Source organism: Talpa occidentalis, unplaced genomic scaffold (assembly GCF_014898055.3).
Source record: "Talpa occidentalis isolate TD23 unplaced genomic scaffold, MPIMG_talOcc4v2.1 talOcc4.13, whole genome shotgun sequence".
NCBI classification, from domain to species: domain Eukaryota; kingdom Metazoa; phylum Chordata; class Mammalia; order Eulipotyphla; family Talpidae; genus Talpa; species Talpa occidentalis.
The window spans coordinates 81,979,262-82,005,206 of NW_023601322.1; the positions used below are offsets into that span (position 1 = coordinate 81,979,262).

General features: G+C 34.8%; 2 protein-coding genes across 3 annotated transcripts in view; one reads left to right on the forward strand and one right to left on the reverse strand.

The window, feature by feature from the left end:
- Positions 1-25,945, reverse strand: part of SNX2 (sorting nexin 2) — a 56,586-nt gene that overhangs the window by 23,758 nt on the left and 6,883 nt on the right. For both annotated transcript variants that reach the window (XR_008551493.1, XM_037509459.2), the window contains exons 2-6: positions 11,171-11,288; positions 6,479-6,642; positions 5,179-5,245; positions 4,794-4,837; positions 3,160-3,301 (exon numbers count right to left, since the gene is read on the reverse strand). Coding sequence is in view for 1 of the 2 variants with exons in the window: in XM_037509459.2 (XP_037365356.1) it covers positions 3,160-3,301; positions 4,794-4,837; positions 5,179-5,245; positions 6,479-6,642; positions 11,171-11,288 (535 nt within the window). In the remaining variant the exon portion in view is untranslated. The remainder of the gene's footprint in view (positions 1-3,159; positions 3,302-4,793; positions 4,838-5,178; positions 5,246-6,478; positions 6,643-11,170; positions 11,289-25,945) is intronic.
- On the forward strand, positions 16,363-17,910 carry LOC119243549 (putative 60S ribosomal protein L39-like 5). Its single transcript, XM_037509461.2, has 2 exons — positions 16,363-16,456; positions 17,711-17,910. The coding sequence occupies exon 2, from the start codon at positions 17,739-17,741 to the stop codon at positions 17,868-17,870; it is 132 nt and encodes a 43-aa protein (XP_037365358.1). The 5' UTR covers positions 16,363-16,456; positions 17,711-17,738; the 3' UTR covers positions 17,871-17,910.

The following is a 25,945-nucleotide window of genomic DNA, read 5'->3' on the forward strand; positions in this document are numbered from 1 at the left end:
GCGCTGCAGAGGCTGCGGGCAGCTTCACAACCCAGCGCTCAACCGCTGTGCCACAGGGGAGGCCCCATTTCTGTATAATTTTAAATATACCTCAAATTTGAGTTTTGCAGAAAAGCTTCTAGGTTTACTTATTTCATACTTTTGAAATTCAATTAAAACCCATGATAAACATCTTTAAGTATTTATAACATCAGAGAACAGATAAAGCAGAGACTGAGCTGTATTTATAGTTTTCTGATTTGTAACTATTGTGGTACTTATCTTTGTATATTATACTCCTGATTACTTTTAAATGTGCTTGCATTCCAAAATCTGCAACAGAATTTCAAATTCATGAATTTCAGCTCAGTATTTCTAGTTCTTATAAACAATAATAATGTTTTTTCAATTAGGGACTAGAAAAATAAAAAGTGCAACCCATGAATTTGCTAAATGTTTTTCCTGTTTGAGATTCTAAGAACACGTTCTTGTTTATTTATCATTTCTGGTTTTACAACAGTTGAAATAACAAAGTCTTTCATAAAAACATTTACAACTCTTTAAATTAAAAAACATGCTAGTTATTTCTATACTGGCAATTTCAATTTTACAATTAACATAGAATGCAGATTTTCTTTTTACCTCTTCTTTTTCCTTTCAAAAACTGACTGTAGTAACAAATAGTAACAAAGCAGTGACACATACTGCAGTATGAATGAGTCTTGAAAGCATTAAGGTTCATGAAAGAAACATCAAAAAAGACCATGTATTATGATTGCCTTTATACAAATGCCCGAAAAGAAAAATTAATAATTACCTAGAGCTGGGAGGAAGAGGGAAATTAAGAGGATGATGGATAAGGAAAAATAAAAATATTCTAAAACTGTGATGTGTGCACAACTCTGAATAAAGTAAAAACCATTGAACTGTACATTTTAAATGGATAGATTGTTATATATGAAATATATCTCAAAGACATTATAAATGAATTATATAAAATCAGGTGGGTATATCAGATAAATAAATATATATCACCCATTAATGTTTTGTTCAATAAAATTTCTCTGAAATGTAACAGTATGAAAAAGAAAATTCACCTAAAAATACTGACCCTGAATGAAATACTAGATGTGCAATGTTTATTATTTCACAAATTCCGTTTCCCTGAAAAAGTTGTAACTCAAGGATCTTCTGATCATGTTACTATTCCATTGATCTATATATTAATCTTTAAGCAAATAGTCTATTGTTTTCAGAAATGACAATTTATATTAAATTATGAAGTCAGATAAAGTGCTAGCTTCCTTTCTCTGTTTTTCTCAATTGCTTTTTCAATTTGAGGCCTTTTGTGGCTCTATTTCAATATTTTGTGTTAAATTTCTTTTAAAAATAGTGTTGATATTTTGATGGATGCTGCATTAAAATTATCATACCATTTCAGGAAGGATTTAGCCTGATTATGTTGAGCATGGGATATCTTCCATCTCTGTATATTGCTATCTAAGTCCCTTAAATAGCATCTTGTACTTCACATTGCATAAGTCCTTTGCCCCATTTAGCAGGTTAATTATTTTTCTTGAAGCACTAATAAAAATGAGTTATTTTCTTGATTTCTCTTGTTCATTATTTATACATTAAAATATTTTTGTATGTTGATTTTGTAGCCTGCTACTATGCTGTATTCATCTTTTTTTTTTTTTACATTGTTTTTTGAGTAACTTTTTGGTGGCTGCTTTAGGCTTCTCTCTACATAAAAACACCTGCAAATAGTGATAGTTTCATTTCTTTTCCAACTTGGATTCCCCTTATATTCAGTTTTTGTCTGACAGCTCTGGCCAAAACTTCTAAGTTAAATGGAAGTGACAGCAATGGGCATCCTTGTCTTGCTCTTCAGGGGGAAGCTTTTCATCTTTCACTATACCATTTTGACTGTTGGTCTGTGATATATGGCTTTTACTGTATTGAGGTAGAGTTCCACTACTCCCATCTAGGGTTTTATCTTTAGTGATACTGAATCCTACCAAATGATTTGTCTGCATCTACTGATATTATGATATATATATACATCTTTACTTTTGATATACATCTTTATACGATATACATCTTTACTTTTGTTGACACTGGTTTGTGTACAGTAACCCATACTCACATCCCTGGAATAAATCTCATTTAATCATGCTGTATACTCCTTGTGATACACTGTTGAATTTCATTAGCTAGTACTGTGTTGATCATTTCTGTACTGATGTTCAACAGAGGTCTCAGACTATAATTTTCCTTTCTTGTGTTTTATTTAATTGCATTTCGTATTTGGATAATATTGGCATAATAAAATGTATTGGGGAACATTCTATGTTCTCATATTTTAAAAAACAATTTGACCAAAGATGGCATTAGTTTATTCCTTAAAGATCTGTTAAAATTCATGTACAAAGCCTCTGGTCTTGGGCTTTTTATTTTGGGGAAACTGCTTTTCATACCAAATGTTTAAAAAGTAAAAATAATAATTTAAAGATAAGCAAAATTCATTCAAGATATTTTCCAGAATAATAATCTTATCTACAAGAAAGAAAGGCAAACTAAAGAAAAAAAGAAAGGTAGGCAAAAAACATCAATGACTGAAAAGACTGGAAAAAACACTATAATATTTTAAGATAACAGATGTCCTTTAATGGGACAATGGAAATTCTCCTTTTATAATTTTCTGCATATACTTAACTAAGTTTTTATTACTTGTATAAATAGAAATGTTTCTAAATGTTAAATCGAGTTACAAGTTTACATGGCTCCTATATAAGTGAACTTAGAGTAAGTCTTTTTGGACAATCTATACCTGAGAATCAAACACTTCCATTCTTCAGAAAAATGCAAACACTTTAATAGTATTAAATATCCTCTATTAATCAGTAATATGGTGCTATAATGACTTCAAAGATTAGGATTTGTGACTGCTTTCATCTTGGCAAATTCTGACCCAATATTTATCATCATTGTACTACAGAAGTCAAAATCATTAGCTATACATTCTTATTTGATGTATGACTGTCATAAATCCAATATTTAAATTTAGTATCTCAAGATATTATGAGAGGCTAGTGAATGATCATGGAATCCACAAATCTATAGAGTTAAAACTGAACCAGTAACAGGAGCAAAAACTATTTTTTGATTCATACTTACCTACTATACTCTTTTCTGGAGCTGGTGGCACAATATAACCAACATGTAAATATTTGCTTGCTAACTTGCTATGCAAACCAAGAAAGTCACTGAATCTTCTTTTAACTGAAAATTCACTCTTACTGAACATTGAAAGAGATGTCTAGAAGGGAAGGAGAAATATTTCAAAGTTTGAATGCTAGGTAATAATATAATGTTATACATAATTGTGATCACACACAATTTTGCAAAAGAATGCAGAGTAGCTGACCAATGTGATACACAGTTTTTAAGAACTAAAATAAAGCCTTTAATCACAGATTTTTATTTTATAGACACTTAAGATAGAAATTATCTGCTTTAACAAAGGACTATGGTGGATGGTACACGGGTGAATTGGTGGTGGGAATTTCACGGGGATCATACCTGAGAGGAGAGAGCATACATTGTGCAAAAATGAAGAATGATGTAAAATATATATAAAACAAAAACAACAACAACAAAAAGAAATGATCTACTTTATTCTATCCTTGTCTCATTTCATGGACTCTACTTATATTTATACCAATAATTCTCAAATCTATACCTCTGGTCCAGATTTCCTGATTTTCAGTTTTAGCTGAATATACTGAAATGCCCATGAACACTTACACTGCAATTTTACTGTAACCTGAAATTTCCCCCTTTCCCAATTGAGCATAACTTCCATGAGAGATGAATACTTGTCTTACTGTTTTCTGCTATCCCAGCGCTTGAACAGAGCCTGACCTCATGTAATTGTTCAATAAATACCTATTCAGTGAATTAACAAATCTCACTCCAGCTATACTGTGTTCTCCCCTTGTGTTGCCTTTTCTCTGGGATTACTCTGACAAGCACAACTTTAGCATCCTTCCTTCCTCGCTCCTTCATGTAAGCCTTATTGATTGTATCTCTTACATAAGAAATCCTTTCTTTTGCTCAACTTCAGTACTGTTTCATTAATATAAAGTACTACTTCTCACTGCTGCAGATTCTCTTTCTGTCTTTTAAGACTTGAAGGCCTATAGTCCTTTAAGAAATGTGTTATCCTTTTAGTGAAAATCCTCCCTCTACTTTCACTCTCCCACTCATACCAAGCATAGAGAGATCTTTTGAAAATGAAAATCTAATTGAGAACACACTCTTGTTTGAACATCATCAATGCCTTTCAATTATACTTAGGATGAAACCCAAATTTCTTAATGTGGTGATTGTTCATAATGCAGACAAGTTTATTGCCAAACATTTCGATCAGGCACCACCACCTCTTGTAGATCCTAGAAGGCACAATGAGTGATTGACTTCTAGCTTTTAACATGCATAAATCCCTTTGTCTGCAACAAGCATTCTTCCATTTCTTTCAATTCTCCTCTCCCCCACCAATCATTCCTACCTTTGCCTTTGCTCACATACTACTTCCCCCAGAGATGCTTTTCTGACCTCTGGGGTCTACATTAGCTCCCTTCCTGTATACTCTCATAGAATGCCTACCAAAACTCACTCACAACTCATCGTAACTGCTTAACTATCATCCTTTTTGGATGGTAACCTTTGAAAGACAGTGATAACTTACACCTTAATTATCATTGTATCCTCATACCACACATACATTTTTAAAGGAACAAAACACTCACCTTTGTTGTTACTCTATATGCCATATAAGCATTCATGCCATCACCTATAAGAAAAGTAAAATAATACTATTAAAAAGTCATAAATTTCACACACAAACACATACATGAAAAGGTAACTGTGAGGTGATGTGCTGATAAACTTGATTGTTCTAATCATTTCATAATGTGAAATCATGACATTATACACCTGAAATATATGAATTTTTAAAATATGCTATTTTTGTCAGGTATAACTCAATAAAGATGGGGGGGACAAAATAAGAAACAATCCCCCCTCAAAAATTTAAAAAGTATGGTCCTAATAATGTAATAATAGACTTAGTAAAGTAAAACAACACATTAACTATCAAAAAGCAAGTACAAAATAAAATAAATATCGACTCACCAACTTTCTCTGGATCTGATACACCAATTTCTATATCAAACATGTCTCCATTTGCTTCTTCTTCAATCTAGAAAAGAAAATTTTTTTGGTGTTAAAGACTTCAATTTATACTACTGATGTAACACCTATAACTAAAATTTTACCACCTATGTTTTTTTAGTCACTCTCAAACAATTTAAAAAACCATTCAGTACTCCATTTCTTAAAAAGCTTTCACATTTCCTAATTATGTAAATCATTTGTGGAAATAACAGAAAACTTGGTGTTCTTACAACTCTTCAAATACAGAAAACATCTTCTGCATCTTTAGTCTTCTGTATACACGTTGTGGAATTTTTTGTTCTACTAATTCCTTAATTATTTTTAATATCAGCCTTTTTCAGAGTTGTGTCTCTATTCTTTAATAATCAGGAGGTGGCGCTTATTTTTATGAGCAGAATCCTACATATCTATACAAATTATCATAAAAGCAAATTTAACACTATGACTTCTCTGATTATCTTAAAGTCAATGAAAGTACTATAAGCCCATTGAAAAAGAGCAGTAAAAAGGAGACTACAGAGATGTGCTTTTAATGCCATTATAAACAAACAGTCCAAAGAGCAGCTTCATAGGGAAGTTCATTGTTCTCGAAAAGAAAACACAAATAATTAAATCTTGCACATTTTCAAAGAGTATTACTAATTTAAGACTATCAAAAAGTAAAGTGATTTTTTTCTAACTATTACCTTTTTTGGTACATATTTTGTAAAAATAAACTTTATCTGAACTATAGCATAATACAGAAAGTATGTAAATCCTAAATGTACATCTCAATAAACTTTCACAAAGTAACAACATCTTTGGAACCAAACCTTGATAAAGAAACACCATTCTCACACCCTCCAAGGCCCCCTTCTTTCTCTGCTTGTCTAGTGAAAACCCTTATGTTACTTTCCCAGCAAAACCTCTAACATTACTGCACACTTTCATCAAAGCACATTACTCAAATATCACCTAACTAAAGTTTTCAAAGCACTTTCATACATTTGCATTTGACCACATGGGAACTCTGAAGGCACAGAACATCATCAGAAGACCACAAATGACAAACTCATTGACCTAAGAAGGTAAATGATGTGCCCAAACCGCTGATTAAGATGTGAAGATAAAACTACAACCCAGATGACCAACTTCTTTAGTACAATGTTCCTTTTCCAAAACATCTAAGGCTATTAGAGAGGGCTAACAGGAGACTGATGCCATTGAGAAAAACCTTACTATCTACATATTAATTTGTAACATAAACATTTTCCCATACCTCCTCTCTGGACCTATCAAAGATGACAGGAGCAGACATACTTTTTGATTCAATTCTGGGAGCAATGAGTGTAGTAGGGGTCACAGGCGTGACTGCAGGAGAAGGATCTGAGGAGAGGATTGGTTCCCTTTCTGGACTGTCCAAAGAAACTTCTTCTGTGGCTTCTAGACACAAATGAGGTAAGTTAGTTAAGGACCCGACCAGCAAGACCCCATAGTCTATACAGCAGTTAATGTACTATGAAAAATGTTTTCATACTCTCCATAAATATTACAATGTTATTTAAAAAGTTGTTATAATTTTATGAATCCTTCCTTGTTTGTCAAAACTTTAAAATCAACAGTGACTTTGTTGATTTAAGGAAGACTTCTAGTAAATTAACTTAATGATATATACTATTGGTAGGGATGAAGCTAGTGAAGCAATGACATAGTAAAATCCCACAGTCATTTGTATTTGGACTTGTCATATATATTATACTTGTGGTAACTTACCTTTCCAAATCTCTTCTTTACCCTAACATTAATTATTTATACATACAAATTTTATGATAGAAGGTTGCCAGCACTATCCTAGCTAGGATTAAAAGTTTGTTATGTAGAATCCAGTCAGTAATCTAAAGCAATTAAGTGCCAAAGAACACTGGATATTAGTTGAATACGCAAATATGACACAAAACATGGGTCTTTAGGTTTTAATTTATAATGCTCATTCACTTAAAAGATCTACAATTAAATATATTTAAAACAAAATCAAATCAATAAACCGTCTACAAGCTGTGTAACATTGTGCTAAATGCAGTGGAGAAACACAAAGAAATGTAAAATATCATACCTGCCCTCAGGGAGTTTAAAATCTATTTGGGAAAACAAGACATAAGCATGTGGAATGTTAAATAATAATAAAAAGACAAATAAAGCCAAGAGAACAATAAGAAGAATGTTACAAGATATTTAATTGTTACATGAACTATAGCACAAACACTATAATTTGAGTTTTAGGCTGGGGAAAATCATGAGAAGTTTCTGAAATCAATCTGAGAAGATCTGGATGAGTCAAGAACATGGAGGGAGAGCTCTATGAAAATGGAATAACAATATAAGCAAAAATAAAAGCTAGAAGTAAAATTATGGCCACAATCCTAACAGTTCTGCTGGTTTAGAAAACTGATAGTAGGATAAGGCAGACAGGACTGTGAGGGATCAGACCAGTGGTTTCTAACCTGATGTTCTGAAATTGCTAGAAGTTTGGGAAGGTAGTAATGAGAATCAGCCATTTTAATTTTAATACCTGAAAAAATACAGACATCAACACCTTTTCCTAAAATAAGATTGCACAGGTTAACATTTATCAAGCTATTCTTTCTGGTTATCTCCTGTTAATGAGATCCTTATTTGGGACAGCGCTCTTTATATTTTCATATTAAAAACAAAAAAGGATTAAGGAGCCAAAATCTTTCCAACTATGGTAAAAGGAAAATAGACTACAGATGTTGAATGTATAATGTTAATAAATTAAAAGTTGACATGCAATTGAGACTGTTAAGATTGCTAGTACTTTACTTACAAAGAAATGAAACCAAAGAACAATATAAAAAAGCAAGCAGTGTGTCAAATTAGGAGATGTGAGATCTGTAGACTACAAACAAGAAGCAAACTAAAAAAAGAAACTTGAAGTACTTGGAGAAAGCTGCTGTTGCTTTTGGCAACCAACCAATAGACAAAATGAAATATTTAGTAACTTAGTATCAGTACAGGTAAAAGCCATTTTAAACTTTCAATTATATTTTACTTCACTACTACCAGTTTTGCGTTCTATGACAGGCTGTTTCATAAATAAAACACCTCAAAATAAGAAATGCTAAATATGATCTAAGTAGCAAACATGGAAGAGGGAAATGAAACAATAGAAATTTAGATTCAGCATACTGCCTTAAATTCTTCTCATGACATCTTTCAGTGTCAGTAATCTAATATACCATAAATTCAGAAAGTTAACTTAAACCACACCTAATGTTCTAGAAAATGCAACATAGTTACTAAGTATAAAGATTAACTATTACTTGGAAGCTAAAGGAAAGTATAAATTATGTCAATGTTGGCTGAGTAAAATATTACTCATACAATAGACACCAAAGAATTTGTTAATCAAAGGAATACACATTAAACTTAAAATTGGCATCATTTGCTGTAAAGCATAAATACAATAGAATTTCATAAAAACAAATTCTAAAAGTCTAGGACAATTTCAACATTGGCATTTGCTTACTCTCACTTACCCCTCTAGAACAGTTTCCTAAAATTTGTTCAGTGAAGGGTAAGGTCGAATATAACAAGTGGTAGAATAGGGTTCTGTGGTCAATAGTATTTGATCCTCTAAATCAGGTAATAACAATAATATGTGTCACACTTACTTTTTCTGGTACCATTTATGACATACCTGAAGTGCTACCCAAAACCACTTATGACATACTTAAGTGCTACCCACTTCTGGTACCACTTATGACATACTGGAAACATATGTTTCCACATATGACATACTGGAAACATACCCAAAACATATTAGTACATATACCAAAACAGTTTACTCTATGGTTTTAAAATCAAAGCTAAGTACATCTATGTACTCTCCTCTGCTATAGGAAAAACAAATTAAGTATATGTTCTCATCACAAGATCATTATTTTTCACTATCCTGACAACATATGCTATACTGTCTTAAGATATCCTTGAACCATACGTCCACAGAAAGAAGGCATACCTTCCAAAAAAACTATTATAAAGTACAAGAATAGTATTCATTCTTATAAAAATGATCAGACAGTTGCCAAAAATCATTGCAGTGTCCTCACTTGGCTAACTGGCTAGCTGTGCACACTATCTTCTTTTCATAGACACACACAGGGAACTGTTTTTAGAGTAAAATTTTACCATGTTCATTTATACAGAATTCTGAAATTGTTAAATAAAAAATCTTAACAGAAAGTACAATCCAAATTTCTATGTATGCCCCTATACTACTAAAGTAGTACACAATTTTATTTTTTTTCTAACTTTTTTTTTTTTTAATAGAGGCATGTTATTTATTTATTTATTTGTTTGTTTGTTTGTTCATTTTGTTTATACATGCACTGGGTACAGTCAGAAGCACGGGAGGGTGCGAGAATTCACCAGAGCCAGAGCGGGGAGCAGAGCAGGCAGAAGGACCGCAGGCAGAAGGACCGAAGTACACTGCTGAGGGGAGCAGCGGGCGGCAGGAGAGGTCTGCGCGCCATGTGGGACCCTCCTCCGGTGGCCGGGGAGCAGCCAGGGATCGAACCGGCGCCGCAGAGGCTGCGGGCAGCTTCAGCTTAGCAACCCAGCGTTCAACCGCTGCGCCACTGGGGAGGCCCAGTACACACAATTTTAGATTAGTCCTATTAAGAGGAGGAGGGAGAGGGGTGAGAGGGAGGGAGGGAGGAGCACAGGGGACTGTGGTGATGGTGCACGGGTGCTTTGGGGAAGGAAATTCTATGGGGACTCAATCTGATGGGGGGGGAAGGAAATATTGTCTAAAAATGTAAAAAATGATAAATGTTAAAATAAAAAAAAATCTAAAAAAAAAACAAAAAAAAAAAAAAGAAGGGATTTGTCATCTCTGAGATTAAAATATAAATAAATGCCATGAAAAAAACTTTTAAGAACAGCCTAGAAAAAAGTCCATGAAAGGAAACAAAAAGAAGTGTAACAGCTTTGGTTAACTGTGATTTTGCTCTAAATTGTTAGGTAAAAACCAAAAGAAAATATCACTAGCATTTTGTATTATATTTTTAATTTCCTGACATGATAGAATATAGAATACAATTAACTCATCTGCAGTGAAAATTTTTCATGGAACTAATCAAACAGGAAATTATGTGAATCTCTATGATGTATCTCCAAACATGTTTGCACAAAAAAAGCACAGAATGGTTTGAATATTCAACCACTATAAAACCTGAGGACTATTAAATTTTACTCAGTGAAAGCGAGTTCAGTTAAGCTATTAAACACAATGATTTACTATTTTAATTTTTTGTGTTATGAATTCTAAGGAATATTTTGCTTTTTAATATCCAAACATAAATTTGTAGCTAAATTTTAACCTTAAAACAGATAACTCTTTTAAAGAGAGTGCAATTATTTTAAAGTTAGGACAGACTATACCAAATCCTGCCTCCTTATCAAAAATAAATTCCTCAAGTCTCAGGTGAATCAAAACAGAACAGGCAGTAAACAAATACTGCAGCATTACATTAAAACATATTTCAAATAGAGTACAAATTAAGTAATTTTTAAAAGCAGTGTAATTTTGCTTTGTGACAACTTGTAAGTAATGAAAAATAAAGTCATTGCTATTTCACAAAGTACTGAATGCCATAGCCATTATTTCTTTGAGTCTAAGTACTGACCGTAAAAATTACAATTGCGTAATTTATTTTCAAATGATTTTAACCAGAAAGGATCACATTTTTGCTTTCCTAAGCAGTCTATATTTTTCACAATGTAACCTAAAGTCATACATTTGGAAATCTCCTGTCTTTGTAAATTGTTAACAAGACTAGCTGCCACTAATACTATATGCCATACCTCAGTTGTGCTTTAGAGGTATTTTCTGTCTAACAGTATATACACAAGAGGCCATTTTCTGAAAAATAAAAATATTTATAATTACCTGCAAAAAGATCTTCTCTGTCATCATCTAGCACAACATCTGAAGTTTTTGGGCCATTGGAGTTTGTACTAATATCTTCTGCAGGAAGACTAGCTGGTTCTGGAGATGAAGGACTTGACTGTTAAAAACAATATAGATAATGGATTGGCACATTTATTTTATAATTATGTCTCTTATGCTACAGAAATAGAACAATCTCTTGATAAGAAGGGAGAAAAGAACAATGCCAGCTATTTATAGCCCCTCCTCTGACACTAAGAATGAACCAAAAACACACTTTTTACTCATCTTCTCCCTCACAAAATTACGTACAACAAAAATCTTGTGTAGTCCTCTTTAGAGATACAAATTTTGTCATGCTAAGTTAGAATTAACAACAAAAAAAATTTAATGTGTTTTACAGTCACAATATAATGATATTGATTACTATATAAACCAAAAACAGACACTAAAAACCCAACTGATGTGTAACAAGTTCAAAACACTGTTTTACTATAAGAGGAAAGTTTAATACTAGTAGAATTAAGAAACATTTTTTAAAAAAATTTCTACATTCAAAATGTAAAACAAGATTAAAAAAAAACCCTTAACAGTTTTCTAAGAGTAGTTGAAACCAATAGTATTAAAAACTTTTTATTGAAGTATAACATAAAAGCGAAATTGTTTATACCAAAAATATTTTTTTTCAGAGAGAGAACATAATCATCAACCACAGAAACTCTATTCTTTAGCCTCTGTCTACCCTCACTTCTACTAGCTTGGATATTTGCTCTTTGTAAAACCACAACCATACAGAATATATTCTTTTGTGCTTGGTTTTTGTTCTGATGTTTTTTATATATATATATATATATATATATATATATATATATGTATGTATGTATGTATATATATATTTTTTTCTAATGTTATAGAAATTCTTTTATACTGTGTGTAGTAATAGATCACCCTTGCTGTAAAATATTCCTTTGTGTGAACAGCAGGTTCTTCTACTATTGGGCATTTTGGTGGTTATCCAGATTTTTACACAGTAATCCACCCTCATCTGTAGTTTCAGTTACCTGTGATCAACAGAGGTCCGAAAATAATATGTAAAATGAGGTATTTTTAGAGACAGTGACCACACATTCACAGAACTTTTAGTAACAGGACATGGCTTAGTCTCATTATTGTTGTTAATCTCTTACTGTATATACTTTATAATATTAAACTTTATCATAAGTAATGTAGTATGCATAGTGAAAACCAGTACTTTCCATGGTTTTTGGTATCCACTGGGGATGCCACAGACTGGGAGGGAGGGAGATGCAACAGTACTATCAATTGTGCTTGAAGAAGTTTCCAATAAATATTATCCTTCAGAGACTATATGGACAAATTTCTGTTTAGTATTTACCTAGGAATGGAATAGAAGGATCACACTTGTGGTTAGGTCACTGCCTTATATAGTCCCATAATATTAGCAAGACTTCATCATAATTCCTCTTACCACACTACATTTTAAGTATTATCCGCTTACTAAAAAATTTAAAACAGCTAAAGCATAGCTACATAAAAATGTATTAGCAGAATGAAACCAACACTCATCCATGATAAAAGCCCTCAGTAAAATACAGTTAACTAGAGGTTGATTCCTCAATTTGAGAAAAAGTATCTACCAAAACCTTCAGCATACTTACTGGTGAGAAACTTGAAGCTTTCCCATTAAAATCAGGAACAAGGCCAGGATGTTCCCTTTCACTACTGCCTTTCAAAAGACTCCCCAGTTAATGCAATCATACAAGAGAAGAAAAGGTATACAGATTGGGAAGGAGAAAACAAAACTGTCTTTGTTCACAAATCAGGCAATCATCTATAAAGAAAATCTAGAAGCAGCCGAAAGCTCCAGCAACCAATGAACAATTATATAGCAGCTGCAGGAAACAAGTTTAACATAAAAAATTAACCACTTCCCTCTATGCCATCAATTAATTAATAAAGTTTAAAAAATACAATACCATTTACTGTAAGACTCCCCACCCCAATTGAAAAACTTAGGTATAAACCTAATAAAATAACACAAGACCTACATGAGAAAAACTACAAAACTCTGATGAGTGAAATCAAAGAATTAAATAGAGAGATATTCCATGTTCATGGATAGCAAGAATCAATACTGTCAACAAGTCAGTTCTTCCCAAGTTGAGCTACAGATTCAACACAATGCCCCCAAAAATTTCAGCAAGTTAAAGCAATAAAATGATCAGAAAGTATATATGGAGAGTTATATGGAGAAGATCCAGAACAATCAACACGATATTGAAAGAGAAGAACAAATTTCTGAAGATACCTAATTTCAAGACTTACTACAAAATTACAGAAACCAAGGCAGTAAGGTATTGGTGAAAGAGTAAGAAGATCAACAGAACAATAAAACAGAGTGCCTAAAATAGACCCATATAAATAATGTTAACTGATCTTTGACAAACAAGCAAAGGCAAAACAATGGAGCAAAGATAGAATCTTTTCAACAAATATTGCTGAATTTAAATACAGTCTTTATGTAACAGGGTGGTCCCCAGGGAAGGGGGAGGTTCCCTGCCCCACCCAAGGGAGGGTGGAGCTGAGCAGGAAGAGGAGAAGCGGCAGAAGAGACTGAGGAAGAAAGGAAGCAGGATGGAGCCAGGAGACCTGGAGGAGGCGCATGGAGCCTAGAGACATGTAAAGAAACTGTGCTTGTCTTTTGGTCGTGGACTGGGTGACACAGATGTGGGTGAGACCTGTGGGGAGGTGACAATGGCAGCTTTTATCTTGATGTTGATTTTGCTCTTTTCCTTCCGGGCTTGTCTGGTTGTTTGTGACCCTTTTCTGTGGGTCCCCACTGGAAGATGTTTTAGACTTGTGGTAGACTTTGGGCCTTGTTCTGGGCCGATCCCATATGGATGGAGTTTTACCACGAGGACGGGTAACTTGGGTGTTTCATTTAGAAACTAGACTCTTTGCCTTACCTGTATTGTTTCCTAGTTTTATTAAAGTTCCTTCCCATTAAAGTCTCCTATGTTTTGTGTTGATGCGGCGGATGGCAGAACCCATTTGAATAGGCAGGTTTGCGGGGTTTGGGCTGCCCCTTTCCCTGTCCTATAACAGGATGACAACTGGAAATTTTCTGCCAGCAACACTCCACATTTTTTGGACTTTGACTTTTTTTTCTGAGCCTATGGAGTAAAACTGCAGTACATAACATATTCTACGTGGCATAACTAAAAAAACTGTCTTTGTCTATATGTTGTATGTCTGTATGTCCTTGTGTCTGTCTTGCCTACACAATCTGTTATAGGACAGGAAAGGGGCAGCCCAAACCCCGCAAACCTGCCTATTCTAAATGGGTTCTGCCATCCGCCGCATCAACACAAACATAGGAGACTTTAATGGGAAGGAACTTTAATAAAACTAGGAAACAATACAGGTAAGGCAAAGAGTCTAGTTTCTAAATGAAACACCCAAAGTTACCCGTCCCCTCGTGGTAACTCCATCCATATGGGATCGGCCAGAACAGGCCCCAAAGTCTACCACAAGTCTAAAACATCTTCCAGTGGGGACCCACAGAAAAGGGTCACAAACAACCAGACAAGCCCGGAAGGAAAAGAGCAAAATCAACATCAAGATAAAAGCTGCCATTGTCACCTCCCCACAGGTCTCACCCACATCTGTGTCACCCAGTCCACGACCAAAAGACAAGCACAGTTTCTTTACATGTCTCTAGGCTCCATGCGCCTCCTCCAGGTCTCCTGGCTCCATCCTGCTTCCTTTCTTCCTCAGTCTCTTCTGCCGCTTCTCCTCTTCCTGCTCAGCTCCACCCTCCCTTGGGTGGGGCAGGGAACCTCCCCCTTCCCTGGGGACCACCCTGTTACATTTACACCCTTTAGAAAAATCAACTAAAATGCATCACAGATTTTAAAAAACAGTATGTTTTTATAGGGAGATTCAAGTGACTAAGGGTTTCTCATAAATCACTAAGGCTAGAGTTATAAAACAGTAGAACACTTTCAAAGAGCTAAGATATTGACCTAAAATACCCAAAGCTAACTGAGCAAAAATATCCTTCAGGAAAGAAGGTGAAATAGTTTTCAGATGAAGAACAAATATGAGAATTCATGAATAGACCAGCTCTAAAAAAACGCTCTGAAGGAAATTTTTCTGTGGAAGATAAATCATACAAGAAGGAAGACTAAATGAAGGAAAAACAACAGATGTAGGAAAAGCAAGGGAAATGAATAAAACAGACTAATTTTGCCCTCTTAAATTCCTTAACAACATGTATGGCTTTCAAAGTGGACATTATAATGCAGAATATATCTCTAACATATTAGATAATTTACAATCTTTAATGTTCCTACAATTGAATGTTCACATCTTAGGTAGTCACAGTTCTAATACTATAATGCGAGAAAAACTAAGAAGATGCTTATGTAACAAAATGGACCATTTGTCTCACAGTTCAGAGCCCAAGCAAGATGGCTGGTGGGATGGAAATGGAGTCGAGAGGCAACTCCAGCAGCAAGTGTGGCAGCAGCAGTCACCCCATGATGGAGTGACGATGAGGCATGCGCTTCCTTTGGGTGTCATGCCGTGAGCAGCCAGTGCCTTGCCCTATGGAACAGCCATAGAGCAGTGACTCACTAAAGGCTATCAGGACTCACTTATCTCTGCCTCTGCCTCTCCATACCTCTCCTGGGTCCCTAGTTAGTACAAAAATAGTTGTATTCCATTGGATGAAAAGGAATATAGAACAAGAGGCAGCTAGAGGAGGAAGTTATAGTGGAAGGGAATGCTGATGGCTTCTCTGGCTGGAGCACAGGTTCTAGGTGATTAGAATTATAGTTGTAGAAACTATGTAGTTAAGAGACATAAGTGCTTTTAATAAACACATAGTCTTTTCTTTCCTTGCATCGTTACCTACTAATGCACTAGAGAAAACTGTTATTAAAAGTTCCAAGGTTGCTGCTGATTTCAATTAAAAAGCAGTACTTTTGATTCCAACCAAGATTAAATAAGTTCATTAAGTCTTTCTCTCACTGATTAACAATAAACATTCCAAAAAAAAAAGCAAAAAACAATAATCTAGAAATAACAGGCAGATTGAAGAAGGCAAAACATGAAAAATGGTGTGTTAATGTGAGCTTTACTTTTTTTCTTTTCTCTTCCAGCTTTTCTTGAGAATAGTGTAAACTGCAGAGCTACATTATGACTCCAAGAAAAACTTTGTCTTTCTGGTTATAACCCTAGGGGCCCTCCAACCTAGAACATGTAAGTGGAAATTCTTCTTTTTCTTCTTCCCTCAAGTCCATTTTCTCTCCTGACCCTGCCCTGAGGCAACAAATATCTACTTAGCTACTTGACAGCAGCAGTGATGATAGGGTTGGTATCTAAAACCATAACAGAAATCTACTTCTCTACCCAGCTGAACCAGGAAAAGGAGACCCAGTAGTCTGAAAAATAGGAGACAGAAATTCTCCATCATCATCATAGTATATTCTTTCCCTGCTTTAACTGTTCTTTCTACAAGGCAGGCCCAAACTCAGTAAAAATGTATGAAAATGCAAGAAACTAAAATATTGAGAGAACCCTGTATTTCTAGCCTAAGAACTAGAGAAGAGGCTCCTGAGGAACTAGTAGTTGTAGGATGGGAATCTCAGGTAAGAAAAATGGAAAAGAGGGTCTCTTAATTCTATCAGTGAAGCTAAACAAATCATGGGTTCACCTCAAAACTGCACATTTGTGGAATCGATCAGAAACATTATAATGAATTATCTCATGTTTCTTGCAAGCAAAGCCCTTGTTTTAGGCTATTTAAAAAAAAAAAAAATGTTTGTATGGTGAACAGACTTGTAAAACAGAGATAAATGTTTCTTTCCCAAGCAAAGAGCAGGACTGTCTCATCACCAGTATGATGAAATTAATTACTTCCTCTCGAGCAAACAGGCAGATTTAACAACAGGTGTAAATTTTTGGAGTTCCCTAATCTTAGGTTCCTCAGATTGTGACACAAACCAAAGACAGGGTGGGTATTAGCCTGGGCCCTACCATCCTGGCACAAGAGGGGTCAGAGAAATTGTCACAGATATGGTCCTGGTGGTGCTTGATATGCTTTGAATCAAGCCCCTTATGTCTTCTTCCAGGAACAAAACAGTTAATTTGTTAGTTTATAAGGCTAATAAAATTTCACATCCTTTAATCTTGAGAGGAAGTCAGTGAACTTGAAAAGATGGATCATTAAAAATATTCAATCTGAAAAAGTGGGAAAAAAATGTGGGAGAAAAAAAACACTGAACCTTTTATGTGAATAATATAAAAAAAGTAGCATTTATGTCGCTAAAATTTTAGAAAGTGAGTAGTGAGGAAAACATCTCAAGAAATGACAGCTAAAAATGCCACCAATTTGGTGAAAGACAAATTCCAGATTCGGGAACAAATTCTAAAAAGGACAACTTTGGGGAAAAAGACCCCCCCATATCACGAATATTGGCTTATCTTTTTTCTCTCCTTTTCTCGGCCATCAAGTTGCATATGGTTGCCTCTGTTATTCACCATGTCTTCTAGAAAGACTTTCAGGATCAAGCAATTCCAAGCCAAGAAACAAAAGGAGAGCTGCCCCATTGTCCAATGGATTCAGATGAAAACTAGCAATAAAACCAGGTACAATTCTAAGAGGAAATACTGAAGAAGAAGTAAGCTGGGTCTATGAGTAATCACACTTGCAACAACACATTTATGACATATCAGTATCACCAGTCTCTTCCCAAATCACCCTGAAAACATCACTATTTAGACATGTTTAGAAAACTTTTTCTGTGCTTCTGAAACTAATAGATTTGCTCGGTAACAAATATGTGAGAGATTTGTTTGGGGAAAAAAAACAGGAAAAAAATAATTATAATAAATTAAAAAACAAAATTAACAGGCAAGGGTTAATCAGAGACTGCAGGGGAGGGAGAGAGAGGGATCTAAACAGAGGAGGCAATGTGTTCTTACACAAGGGACTATGGTGATGGTGCACAGGTGAACTGGTGGTGGAAATTCTATGAGGACTACACCTGAGAAAAGAAAGCAAACATTGTACAAAAATGAACAATGATGTAAAATATATACAATATATTATTTTTTTTAAATGGCTGAAAACCAAAACTAAAAATCTTGAAGCAATTAAAGAAAAAGAAATGATTACATTTAAGGAAACAATTGGATTAACCCGGACAGTGATACAAAATCTGTATCAACCCAGAATTCCATAGCCAGCAAACATAGTCTTCAGGAATGAAATTAAAATGGTAACATTTTCAGATGATATGATAATATACATAGAGAACCCAAAAACTCCACGGAAAAACTAATTCAACTCATCAATCAGTTCAGTAAAGTGGCAGGATACAAAATCAACACACAAAAGTCAGTAGCCTTCCTATACACAAACAATAAATCTGAAGAAGAAGAAATCAAAAAAACCATCCCTTTTATCATTGAAACAAAAAAAATCAAATATTTGGGAATAAATCTAACAAAAGAGGTAAAGGACCTATACAAAGAAAACTATAAAACACTGTTAAAAGAAATAGAAGAAGACACAAAGAAATGGAAAGACATCCCCTGCTCATGGATTGGAAGAATAAACATTATTAAAATGGCCATCCTACCAAAAGCAATATACAGATTCAATGCTATTCCAATCAAAATCTCAATGGCATTCTTCAAAGAAATAGAACAATAATTGATGAAATTCATATGGAATCACAAAAAACCCCGAATTGCCAAAGCTCTCCTGAAAAAGAAAGAAGGAAATGGAGGCATCACACTCCCAGACTTCAAACTATACTACAAAGCCATAATCATCAAAACTGCATGGTATTGGAACAAGAACAGACATACAGACCAATGGAATCAAAGAGAAAATCCAGAAATAAACCCACAGATTTATGGTCAACTAATCTTTGACAAAGGAGCAAAGACTATGCATTGGAGCAAAGAAAGTTTGTTCAATAAATGGTGCTGGGAAAACTGGGTTGCTACATGCAAAAGAATGAAGCTTGACCACTACCTCACACCATACACAAAAATCAACTCAAAATGGATTAAAGAACTAGACATAAGACCTGAAACCATAAAATATATAGAAGGAAATATAGGTGAAACACTACGTGATTTGCACATCAAAGACATCTTTACAGATACATCACCCAAAGCAGTGATAGTGAAGGCAAAGATCAACAGCTGGGACTACATCAAATTAAAGAGCTTCTGCACAGCAAAAGAGACAATAACAAAAACAAAGAGAAACCCCACTGACTGGGAGAACATTTTTGCACCCAATACTAATGATAAAGGACTGATCACAAAAATCTGCAAAGAGCTGATGAGACTCAACAACAACAAAGAAAATAACCCAGTCAAAAAATGGGCAGAAGAGCTAAAAAGAAACTTCTCCAAAGAAGAAATGCAAATGGCCAACAGGCATATGAAAAAATGTTCAACATCACTTGTCATCAGGGAAATGCAAATCAAAACTACCATGAGATACCATCTTACACCAGTGAGAATGGCACATATTAAAAAAACTAGCAACAACAAATGTTGGCGAGGTTGTGGAGAAAAAGGAACTCTCCTGCACTGTTGGTGGGAGTGCAAACTGGTCCAACCACTATGGAGAGCTGTGTGGAGATTTCTGGACCTACTAAACATAGAGCTTCCATATGATCCAGCAATTCCACTCCTAGGTATTTACCCAAAGGACACAGAAATATCAATTCCAAAGAGCATCTGCACACCTATGTTTATAGCAGCACTGTTTACAATAGCTAAGCTTTGGAAACAGCCCAAATGCCCAAAAATAGATGACTGGATCAAGAAGATGTGGTACATATATACCATGGAATATTACTCAGCATTCAAAAAAGATAAACACATGCAATTTGCAGCAACATGGATGGCACTGGAAGGGATCATGCTCAGTGAAATAAGCCAAAAAGAAAAAGAAAATACCGGATGGTCTCACTCATAGCAGGAATCTAGAAAACTTAAATAAGGGACCAGGAAATGAATAACTATAAGAAAGTGAAAATCAAAATCAACAAAAAACTATGAACCAGAGACACTTTTTGGGGGGTGGGGGGCGGGAGGGGAGGGATTGGAGTCAGAATGGGCGGGTTGCAATTGTATGGGGAATATAAAAATAAAATTTATTATAAAAAAAAATAAAATGGTAACATTTTCAGATGAAATAAAACTATAAGAATCTGGTGTCCCTAAGTCAGCTCTTTAAAAAAAAAAAAAAAATAGAGAGGTGTTAAGTTTTTCAGCCTGAAAATAGATGGTATGAGAAAGTAACAAGAACTTGGACCTTCAGAAATAAAGGAAGACACACAGAAATGGTAACTAATTAGAAATACAATGGATCACTTTTCTTACATAGAAAATGTATGTCTATGAAAGCAAAAATTTAACACTGGTAAGATGTTCACAGAAGGAGATGTAATACATGTGCAAACTGTAACATAAATGAAGGGAGGAAATGAACCCAGGTGGTTGTAAAGCTCTGCATTATATTTGTAAAGGTACAATAATAACTCTAATAGGACAATAAATGGTTAGGTTTAAGTATTGTTATCGTTAGGGCAAACACTAAACACATACACAGAGACAGAAAACAAGAAGTCCATTAAGTAACGTAATATGAATACTAATAAACTTTAAAATAGTACACAAAGAAGGAAAGACAGGAAAAAACAAGGAAAAACTGATGACAAAAAACAGTAATTAAACCAAAAAATTGTATGTAGATAAAATCCAACAACACCAATAATTACATTAAAAGTAAAACTCTGAACACACCAATTAGATGACAGAGACAGCTAGTTGTGTATAAACAATAATAACTACACACGCAAAAGCTACCTACATGTCACTCAGAAGACAAAGAAAACTTGAAAGTAAAACAGAAAAAAATACATCACGTAAAACAATCAAAACAGAACTGGAGCACTACATTAACATCCTGCAAACTTCAAAAAGGAGTATTATCAGCAATAAAAAAGAGCATTATGTGATAAGAGTGGTAAGAGGATCAGTTTACCAAGGAGACCTAACAATGTGTTTTAACAACAAAGCTTCAAAATGCATGAAGGAAAACATAAAAGATAAAATAAAATAAAAAATAAAAATAAAAAAGAGAAATAAAAAATTCTACAATTATTTTAGAATCTTCAAATACTCTTTCTAGTAATCGATATAATAGATAGGTAAGGATAGATCTAAAAAATACTATCTGCCACTAGACCTAATAATATCAGACTACACACAGAAGTGCACACAGAATATTCATTATGATATATACATTATAGACAACAAACCAACCGCAACAAATTTAAAAGAACTGAAATCATAAAATATTCTGGCTATAATGAAATTAAACAATAAATTAGCAAATGAAAGATATTTAAAAAACATCCCAACTTTAGAAATGTTTAATATTCTGGGGCGTCCCCTGGTGGCGCATCGGTTGAGCGCTGGGCTGCGAAGCTGCCCGCAGCCTCTGCAGCGCCAGTTCCATCCCCGGCCGCCAGCGAGGGTCCCACATAGTATGCAGACCTCTCCTGCCGCCCTCTGCTCCCCTCAGCAGTGTACTTCGGTCCTTCTGCCTGTTCTGCTGCCCGTTTTGGCTCTGGTGAATTCTGTTAGCCTCCCGCGCTTCTGACTGTACCCAGTGCTTGTATAAATAAATAAATCTTTAAAAAAAAAAAAGAAATGCTTAATATTCTTTCAAATAACCTATAGGTCAAAAAGGATATCAGAGTTTAGAAATATCTCAAACCGAATGAAAACAAAACCACATTAGAAAAATTTGTGAAATGCTGATAAGGCAATAGAATGAAGTATATAGCTAAAACAACAATAATAAAATGGCTTTCAATTCAATGATCCAAGCTTCTATTTTAAGAAACTAGAAGAAGAAATAAAAATAAAGCAGGAGGAAAGGAAATAAAGAGCAGAAATCAATTATTTTTTAAATAAAAAAAAAAAATCAATGAAACCAAAGGCTGATTCTTTGAAAAGCTCCCCCAAGAAATGACAAACCTCTGGCAAGATAATAATTAATTAATAAACAAAGCAAAGACATAAGTCACCAATATTAGGGATGAAAAAGGAGTGGTTTGACCATGGACTTCACAGGCATATTAACGGGATAAAGGAATGTTAGGAAAAACCTCTAGTCCATAAATTTCACAACTAAGTCTGAATGGAGAAATTCCACGAAAATCAGATACTATCAAAGTGCACCAAGAAGGAACAGTCCTTTATCTATAAAAGACATATCAAGAACAATGACAACGCATCCTAGACAAAATACTAGCAAAATGAATGCAACAATATAAAAAAAAAAAAGATAAATCCATTATGACTATATAGTTAGTAGTTAGCCCAGGAATACAAGGTTCATTCAACATATGAAAATCAATCTTATCAATAATCTAAAGAAAATAACTATATGATCATTTTACTAGATGTAGAAAAACCAACATCCATTTATGAATAAAAACTTCCAGAAATAGGGCCTTCCCGGTGGCGCAGCAGGTTGAGAGCAGCGCTGTGAAGCTGTCCACAGCCTCTACAGTGCCAGTTCGATTCCGGGCTAGCCAGGGAGCTACTCACATGGCGCAGCAGACCTCTCCTGTTGTGCCCACTGCTCCCCTCAGCAGTGCTTTCAGTCCTTCTGCCTGTTCTGTTCCCCGCTCTGTCTCTGGTGAATCCTCTCACCCTCCTGTGCCTCTGGCCTATACCCCAGTTCTTGTATAAATAAAACAAATCTTAAAAAAAAAAAAAAAACTTTCAGAAATATAGGTCTGAAAGGGAACTTGATGCATACATAGTTTCATAGACAATATATTTAAAAGAGAAAGAACTACTATTTCCCTTCTATAACAATGAAAAGGGAAAGGACATTGATAGTCGCCACTTTAATATACTGGTGGTCCTAGTTAGTACAAAAAAGCAAGAGAAAAAAAACCATCAAGATTACAAAGAAATGAAACTCTAATCACCTGCAGCATGATTATCTACATAGAAAATCTCAAGAATTCCAAAGAAACCTACTACAGCTAACTAACTGTGTGTAGTATAGTTGCAGGATGCAGGGTAAATCAGCCACCAAAGAATAAACATAAAAGGAAATGAAAGCACACACACACACACACAAATCACCAAAACAACAACAAAATCCATGAGAAAATAGTTATAAACTAACATATATGTACCTGATCTTTATACTGGAAACTATAAACATCAATGGAAAAAAAAGGGGGGGACTAATTAAGTGGAGAGAAGTACTGTACTTGTGGCTTAAAAGCTAAATATTATTATTAATGTGTTAATTCTCTCCTTCCTTATCTATAGATTTATCACGATCCCAAATAAAATCTCAGCAGGAATTTTTGGTAGAAGTAAATCGATTCCAAAATTATATGGAAAGGGAAAAGAACTAGAATAGCAGAAACAATTTTGAAAAGAACAGAGTGAGGCGATTTACACTACTCATTTCAAAATTTAGTTACAGTAACTAAGATAGCACAGAACTAGAAAAAAGATATCAAAAGAGCTGTGAAACAGAACAGAGATCAGAAATAGACACACATATAGGCAAATGACTTTTGACCAATAACTCACATTTTGAGTTCAGTTTCTGAACTGATTTTTGTGGTGTAAACATGACTATTGTGCTCATTACCCCTCACTGAATGTAGAGTTGGGAAAATATGTATTTTCTACCACACAAAACAAGAGACCTATCACTTCAAGAGTACAAACAACAGTAAAATGCGGGCTTCCCTGGTGGCGCAAGGGGTTAAGATGCAACCTATGAAGATGTCCACAGCCTCTGCAGCACAAGTTCGATCCCCTGGATGGCCAGGGAGCAACCCACATAGCTTAGCAGACCTTTCCTGACTCTCCTGCTGCTCCCCTCAGCAGTGTACTTCGGTCAATCTGCCTGTTCTGTTCCCCACTCTGTCTCTGGTAAATCCTCTCACCCCCCGACACCTCTGGCCTATACCCCAGCTCTTGTATGCATAAATAAATAAATCTTTAAATAGTAAATGTAGTGATAAATTAGGAAGTGATGAATTTTAAATATTGGTTATCTGTATTTAAAATATAATTTACTTAAAGTTCATATATCTTAATTTTTAACATTGTATTTATATTACAGGATTTTTGGGTTTACAAAATTTCTGAAACTTTAACAGTCAGTTCTCTAAGTCAGCCCCAAGCTCACCACAGCCTAAAATAAAAATTGACAACATTCTATTGGGGGAGAGGTCCCAATAGACTATAATGGAGAATTACTGTTGCTTTAATGGTGGACATGGTGTGACAATACACACTGTGAATTGGTGTGAACTGATAACCCTAAATCATACACAATGTTGCAAACCAATAAAAAAATACAATTAAAAAACCTGACAATACCAAGTGCAGACAAGGATGTGGAAAACTGGAATTTTAATGCAAAATGATACAGCTGCTTTGGAAAATAGGCTGGCAGTTTCTTTTTGTTTTCTTTTGGAATCTTTTCATGCATTCAGAGATGAAATGAATGGAAGCCTGACTAGACACTTAAATGAATCCAGTTGCAATAAAGGTTCTATGGGGCTAGCTGTCATGTTTCATGCACTACAAACAAAATATGGCTCTTTTAATAGGTATAAAATGGCCATATTGGGCCTCCCTGGTGGCTTAGGGGTTAAGTCTCAGCACAACAAAGCTATCTGCAGACACTGCAGCATGAGTTTCATCCTGGGCTGGGGAGCTAAGCCACAAGGCACAGCAGACCTCTCTGGTCTGGCCCGCTGCTTCCCTCAGCAATGTGTTTCAGTCAATCTGCCCGTTCTGCTCCCCACTCTGTCTCTGGTGAAACATCTCACACTCCCTCCCACCTCCACACCTCTGGCCTATACCCCAGTTCTTGGATGCATAAATAAAATAACTGTTTTTTAAAAATGTCCATATTAAAATAACTTTTGTGATGCAAGGAAATACATGCTTTTGTCTTGAAGTATCATACTTTTACTAAAAGGTTATTAATCTTTAGACTACAAGAACATGTCATAATGGGTAAGACCTCATGTTATATTACTAATAAAAGTCATTAACTTAGCAAAGTAAAAGCAAATTACTTCACCTCCCTGTGCCTTATTTCCCTTGAATCTTTCTCACAGAAAGCTTGACAATTTCTTAGAAACTTTAGATATTTATTTACCATACAACCCCGTAATACTACTTATAAGTACCCAAAAGAAATGATCTTCAGACAAAAACCTGTATGTGTATGTTTATATTGACTTTACTAATTAATGCCCCCACACTGGAACAAACAGAATGTCCCTCACCAACAATCAATCTACAATACAATGGAATATTAAACTCAGCAATGAAATGAAATGAACTACTGATATAGGCAACACTGATGACTCAGATGCTTTATGCTGTCATAGAGGCTAGACTCAAAAAGTACAACATGATGTGATTCTATCTATATGACATTACAAAAAACCGAAATTATAGGCAAAAAACAGATCAGTGATTGCCGATGGGAGTGAGAAAGGTTAACTATAAAGGGCAGCATGAGAGAACTTTTTTGGGAGTGACGAAGTGTTCTATATCTTGATTGAGGTGGTAGTAAACCTCACTAAATTGAGAAATTTTACCTCAACTAAAAACTTATCATCACAGAGAAAATTCTCAAGAATTCCA